The sequence below is a fragment of the Canis lupus genome, chromosome 22 (genome assembly GCF_003254725.2).
Source record: "Canis lupus dingo isolate Sandy chromosome 22, ASM325472v2, whole genome shotgun sequence".
NCBI lineage: Eukaryota > Metazoa > Chordata > Mammalia > Carnivora > Canidae > Canis > Canis lupus.
This window is the reverse complement of record NC_064264.1, coordinates 36415227-36422188: the sequence shown is the minus strand read 5'-3', so window position 1 is coordinate 36422188 and position 6962 is coordinate 36415227. Positions and strand designations below refer to the sequence as shown.

General features: G+C 45.1%; 1 protein-coding gene across 2 annotated transcripts; it reads left to right on the top strand.

Moving 5' to 3' along the window:
* The first annotated feature begins 2229 nt into the window (after nucleotides 1–2229).
* On the top strand, nucleotides 2230–6466 carry SLITRK1 (SLIT and NTRK like family member 1). Of its 2 annotated transcripts, none has more exons than XM_035704657.2 (2): nucleotides 2230–2600; nucleotides 3235–6466. In XM_035704657.2, the coding sequence occupies exon 2, from the start codon at nucleotides 3438–3440 to the stop codon at nucleotides 5262–5264; it is 1827 nt and encodes a 608-aa protein (XP_035560550.1). In that variant the 5' UTR covers nucleotides 2230–2600; nucleotides 3235–3437; the 3' UTR covers nucleotides 5265–6466. The 2 variants fall into 2 exon arrangements, with proteins under 2 accessions (XP_035560550.1, XP_025296988.1); XM_025441203.3 differs by having other exon boundaries at nucleotides 3121–6466.
* The last annotated feature ends 496 nt before the right edge of the window (nucleotides 6467–6962 follow it).

The following is a 6962-nucleotide window of genomic DNA, read 5'->3' as shown; positions in this document are numbered from 1 at the left end:
TTTCAGAGGCAAGAAGCGATCAGAGGACAGAGATATAAAGTTTAATGGGTGAGGGAGTGAAGACATCTGAATATCAATTGCTTGTTACCTCAATCAATTCCATTCATTTAAAATCAACTGAAATATGTTCTTTGGGTCTCTTCACATAAAGTATTTATTCAGCAAGTTGAATAAACAAGTAACCAATTAAATTTAATAGTGTGATTTTAGATGATTACCATCAATATTTTTCTTCCTAAACAGGCAGCATTTTTCTGTCTCTCCTTCAGAAACTTGCCTACCTCTATCAATCACAGATACTGCCAGAGGCTGCCTACCTTTCACAGGGTGGTTTCTGGGGCCAAGAAGTTTCAGACCTGAGTCCTATTACAAAGATACAGAAATATCCATCCCTCCAGTTTAACTTCTGTACATCTGCAGTTCTCAACTGCATAGCATTTTTTTTTTATGTAAAATGGTTTTAGATTAAGCTCTTTCTCTTTCTACATGTGGTAACGGAATAAATTAAATAAGAATCGGATTGTTTTAGAAGTGTAATAGATTGTCTGGAAAAGCCCCCCACCCAACACACACACTACCAAACTGAACCTTCATCTATGTCCTCCTACTAAATTTTACCATAAGACAACACATTTGATTATATGAAAATATTATATAGAGGTATGAAAACTGTCTCACCTTAAGAATTAGCTTCTAATTTCTAAAATTTTTTCCCCTACACTTCCTGAATTTCCTCATCCCTAGTCCTTCCTGGAATTCTTCAACTCTCCACCCTTTTCAAAATGCACACATCCTTGAATACTGGATCTTTTACTCAGATTATTAGCAGGAACATTAACAGCTGTCCAACTGAGTAAGACCTAATTAAAAGGGAAACTGATGTAAACATATTTCTGCTTCAACTGAAGAAATGAAATAATAATAATATCCTATAAATTCAAACCCTAAAATGAGCACAATTTTTAGAATATATTGATGGAAAAGGTGTCAACTCTGTTAAGAAAAGTCAGCAGAGCAGCTGACTTTTCCAACAAGCAGCATTCTCATATTCTCTCCTTTCTCAAATGTTTATAGAACTTGGTTTTTATAAGCTTCATCTAAGTTTGAGGAACCAGATGATTCCTTGTCTGGGAAAAGCCCTAGCTGGGTGCTCCACCAGAACCAGTGACCCAGAGAAGAGAAACTGCCTGCTACCTGCAGATAATATTCACACAGGGCCTTAGAGACCTGCGATTTCTTTCTCTCTCTCTCTCTCTCTCTCAAAATGCAACTGGTTATTTACTTGTAAGCGTTTTAAATATGTCCATATGGATGCGGAAACTTTGTGAGTGTGCATGTGTGTATGCATGTGTCGTGTGTGAGTGCCAGTCTGACAGTGGGTTTTTAAGAGCACTCACGAATCATACTGGGATTTTTTTTTTCCTGCTCCCTCCCTCCTTTTCCGGTTCTCAGCGAAAGCTTTTGGGTCTGGAATCAAAGACTGCAAGCATGCATTGTATTTGCACCCTGAAGACTTAAATAACATTCAAGAAATATCATCAGAGAAACCTAACTCTCAACGACCAAATTGACTAAAATTCTATACCAAGTTTAAAAAAGAAAAAGTATGCACCTAAATTATATACCATGCAACAAAAAATTCATAGCCAGTTATATTATTAAAATATAATATATATGATATGACTATATGTTTCAAATAACCACTTTCAACATGCCCCAAAAAAAAAAAAAAGGTTTCAAAGACCTCAAACAGCATAAAACATTGTACTGCAGAGACGGAAGAAATGCATTTAAAGCACCGATGAAAATGGCGTGCAGTATAATTACCTCAAATTGCTGTTCGCTTGACACCCTGACACTAATTTTATTCAAGCCATTGGGAAATAAATGTTTTAAAAGCACTCCTTTCCAAACGCTGGAGGTAGTGGGGGCTGTGAGGTCGCCAAGGAAAGGAAAGGGTAAAGTTTTCAGCACGCAAAAAGAATTAAATAATCCATTTAAAATAAGCATCTATGTGGATCGACAGCCTTTAATGCCCACATTTTTAACGCTTGCCCTGTACGTGGATTGATTTTTTTTTTTTTTTCTTTCAGCATTCCCTCACCAGATGGATTTTTGCTACTGCAGATCAGCAGAGGGTGTCAGATCTTTCAGAGTGCACCAGGCTGGAACAAGCAGAGCTTCTTAGCAACTCTCTTCTACCCCCCCCCCCCCCCCCATTCTCGCGCTCTCTCCCTCCCTCAGACAACTCGCCCCCCGCCCTCCGCCCCCTCCACGTAATTCTGAAAGAGCAGAATAAAGAGGAGAAAAAGAAAAAGGAGAGCTAGTACCCGAGAGCCGGAGCCCGGAAAAAAAGCTGAAAAGGACGGAAGGGAAGGAAAGGAAAAGGATGGACAGCTACAAAACGCAGCGATTGCGGAAATTTTCCAGCGCCATTGGCTCGGCAGCGTGAGTTCTTCGGTCGGGCGTGATTTCAGCACCGGGGGGACTGGACAGCACCCCGGGGGACTTCTGGGCAACCTGCAGCCACTGCAAGAACTCCACCGGCCGCCTCAGCTGCAGAAGCCGCCGAAAACCCTGCTTTGTATCAGAGAGGCAAGGTCAGTCCGACGCACAGCCATGCACAGGCAGTGCGCCTGTACTACGCTGCAAACCCTCTGCTTGTTTCTCTAACATGCACTTGCTTCTAATTACTAGCATTGTTCCCTTCCTGATTAGTGAGGACCACCAGACCAGGTTCTGTAAGGGTGTATTTTTAATTTATATGTATATATTTAACTTCTTTTGGTAATTTTTAAAGGGTTGAGCGGGAGTGGGGTTATTTTTTTCTACTTTCTTTTCTCTTTCTTTTTTTTTTTTTTCTTTTTTCTTTCTTTCCTTCTCCGCCCCCCCTTCCTTTTTTTTTTTGTTTTTTTTTTTTTTTTTTGTTTTTTGCTTGCCTTGCACTACGTGCCTGGATAGTCTGTGGATATAATTATTGACTGGCGCCTGGGTTGTTGCAGTGCGGGGGGGTTAGGGAGGAAGGAATCCACCCCCACCCCCCCAAACCCTTTTCTTCTCCTTCCCTGGGTTCGGACATTGGAGCACTAAATGAACTTGAATTGTGTCTGTGGCGAGCAGGATGGTCGCTGTTACTTTGTGATGAGATCGGGGATGAATTGCTCGCTTTAAAAATGCTGCTTTGGATTCTGTTGCTGGAGACGTCTCTTTGTTTTGCCGCTGGAAACGTTACAGGGGACGTTTGTAAAGAGAAGATCTGTTCCTGCAATGAGATAGAAGGGGACCTACACGTAGACTGTGAAAAAAAGGGCTTTACAAGTCTGCAGCGTTTCACCGCCCCGACTTCCCAGTTTTACCATCTATTTCTGCATGGTAATTCCCTCACTCGACTTTTCCCTAATGAGTTTGCTAACTTTTATAATGCGGTTAGTTTGCACATGGAAAACAATGGCTTGCATGAAATCGTTCCTGGGGCTTTTCTGGGGCTGCAGCTGGTGAAAAGGCTGCACATCAACAACAACAAGATCAAGTCTTTTAGAAAGCAGACTTTTCTGGGGCTGGACGATCTGGAATACCTCCAGGCCGATTTTAATTTATTACGGGATATAGACCCCGGGGCCTTTCAGGACTTGAACAAGCTGGAGGTACTCATTTTAAATGACAATCTCATCAGCACCCTACCTGCCAATGTGTTCCAGTATGTGCCCATCACCCACCTCGACCTCCGGGGAAACAGGCTGAAAACGCTGCCCTATGAGGAAGTCTTGGAGCAAATCCCTGGCATTGCTGAGATTCTGCTAGAGGATAACCCGTGGGACTGCACCTGTGATCTCCTCTCCCTGAAAGAATGGCTGGAAAATATTCCCAAAAATGCTCTGATCGGCCGAGTTGTCTGTGAAGCCCCCACCAGACTGCAGGGGAAAGACCTCAATGAAACCACAGAACAGGACTTGTGTCCTTTGAAAAACCGAGTGGATTCCAGTCTCCCGGCGCCCCCTGCCCAAGAAGAGACCTTCGCTCCTGGACCCCTGCCAACTCCTTTCAAGACAAATGGGCAAGAGGATCATGCCACCCCAGGGTCTGCTCCAAACGGAGGTACAAAGATCCCAGGCAACTGGCAGATCAAAATAAGACCCACTGCTGCGATAGCGACCGGCAGCGCCAGAAACAAACCCCCAGCCAACGGCTTGCCCTGCCCCGGGAGCTGCAGCTGCGACCACATCCCAGGGTCGGGTTTAAAGATGAACTGCAACAACCGGAACGTGAGCAGTTTGGCTGATTTGAAGCCCAAGCTCTCCAACGTGCAGGAGCTTTTCCTTCGAGATAACAAGATCCATAGCATCCGAAAATCTCACTTTGTGGATTACAAGAATCTCATTCTGTTAGATCTGGGCAACAATAACATTGCTACCATAGAGAACAACACTTTTAAGAACCTTTTGGACCTCAGGTGGCTGTATATGGATAGCAACTACCTGGACACGCTATCCCGGGAGAAATTCGCCGGGCTGCAAAACCTCGAGTACCTGAACGTGGAGTACAATGCAATCCAGCTCATCCTTCCTGGCACTTTCAATGCTATGCCCAAACTGAGGATCCTCATTCTCAATAACAACTTGCTGAGGTCCCTTCCCGTGGACGTGTTCGCTGGGGTTTCGCTCTCTAAGCTCAGCCTGCACAACAATTACTTCATGTACCTTCCGGTGGCAGGGGTGCTGGACCAGTTAACCTCCATCATCCAGATAGACCTGCACGGAAACCCTTGGGAGTGCTCCTGCACCATTGTGCCTTTTAAGCAATGGGCAGAACGCCTGGGTTCCGAAGTGCTGATGAGCGACCTCAAGTGTGAGACGCCGGTGAACTTCTTTAGGAAGGATTTCATGCTTCTCTCCAATGACGAGATCTGCCCCCAGCTGTACGCGAGGATCTCGCCCACGTTAACTTCGCACAGTAAAAACAGCACTGGGTTGGCGGAGACCGGGACGCACTCCAACTCCTATCTAGACACCAGCAGGGTGTCCATCTCCGTGTTGGTCCCGGGACTGCTGCTGGTGTTTGTCACCTCCGCCTTCACTGTAGTGGGCATGCTTGTGTTTATCCTGAGGAATAGAAAACGATCTAAGAGGAGGGACGCCAACTCCTCGGCGTCCGAAATTAATTCCCTACAGACAGTCTGTGACTCTTCCTACTGGCACAATGGGCCTTACAACGCCGATGGGGCCCACAGAGTATATGACTGTGGCTCCCACTCGCTCTCAGACTAGGACCCCGACCGAGGCAGAGCGGGGGAGCGGGAAGGCGATGCCCCCACCCCGTCCCCCCGCCCCCCAGTCATCCCAGGGGTCAGAGGAGCCCAGACTCAAGTCCAGCGCGCCCCAAGGCTTTATGGACATAAGTAAATAAATAACTATGAACTCGCTCCACTGAGAGGGTTTGACCCCTTAACTCCCTCCTGGAAACAAAGAGCGGACTGTGGCGAGCTGGGAGAGCGCTGCCAAATGGCTCTGTGCTGCGAGCTCCTTTTGATAAAACCCAGCAGGGGCCCTGCTCAAAGAACTCGCCCTTTGCGGCGGAGCTGCTGGGGAAGGCTGCCGCGGCCCTATACGTATATACACATACCCACATCTATATAGAGAGATAGGTATCTATTTTTCCCCTGTGGATTAGCCCCGTGAGGAGGGGGGCGTGACGGCTCCCTGTTGGCTATGCAGGGACGGGCAGTTGCACGAAGGCATGAATGTATTGTAAATAAATAACTTTGACTTCTGACAAAAACAAAAAGTGCTGCATGGCTCGCATGGAAACCGCGCGCGCTCCAGGGACGCTGCCCTCCTCGGCGACTGGAGACGGCGTCACGTTCACAGCACCCACCCTCTTACCTGATAAGTCCCATCGTATCAAACTTTCTATAAACAAAACACAGTATAATCAGAAAGTGCCATTTCGCCATTCTTTGTGATCGGTAGGCAGTTCAGAGCGTACGTACGTTTACTGTGAAAAAAAAAAATGTAAAGGTTTTATTTAAGACATTTGCATGGCTAATCATCAGTCCATTTTATGAGTTAAAAATGTATTTTGTTGAGCGAAGTTTTTATGGGTTGTTTTGGGTTCTTTCCTTTATTTTGATGGTGATGTTTTTTTGTTTTGTTTTGTTTATTTTGAGGGGAATATTTTTCTATACATATCCAATAATGCCTTCCATCTGAATGTAAAATAAGTACCCATGATTTCTATTATAGTATCAGTGTAATTATTAAAAAAAAAAAGATTTTGAGGCAGTTAAGCATGACCAATTAATGTCATTCTAGTGCTTAGGCTGCGATCTTATGGTAGCAATTCTGTGCTGGTGTAAATCTTACTTATAAAGTAGGAAAAAAGAACTGAGGAAGCACGTGAAACTTACTAATTCTATTCGAGGATTTTATAATGGCATATTTTTTCAGTATTAAAGTGAAAATGTTTTCAACTCTGGGTCCTTAAATTTTTCCAGCTTCATGTTTGCAACTGGTAAACTGGATTTGCGGTGGAAGGGACCGGGGAGGGGGCCGGTTGGGGGTGGATCCCTTCTAGAGCTGTATCAAGGCTCTTTCTCTGACGGTTTTACTTAGCTTTCTATCCTTTGCATAGCTGCCCTCCTCCTCCATCCCCACCAGGGCTTTTCCAGCTTTTCCTTCTCGGTAAAGTGAGGTCTTCCCCCAACACACCCTCCCCCACCCCCCCATTTCCCCCTCTCCTTATGCGGCAGTGAATCCCTTTATTAATACTGGAAATCCCTCGCTGCTGTTTCTGCTGCTGCTGCACACACTGCAGATATATTAAGGATGTTAGAGATTTGATTTAATTGACTCTGCCTAGATCGGTCTCATTAAACAGAGTGGAGATTTCATTGGTCAGCACTCTTCGATGAAAGACAGCCCTAATGACTGGCATTTGAGATGCTGCTGGCGTTTTGAATTCAACAT

What these genes read in the sequence shown, in the direction of transcription:
- SLITRK1 (XM_025441203.3), top strand. Translation starts at nt 3,174, where the DNA reads ATGCTGCTTTGGATTCTGTTGCTGGAGACGTCTCTTTGTTTTGCCGCT.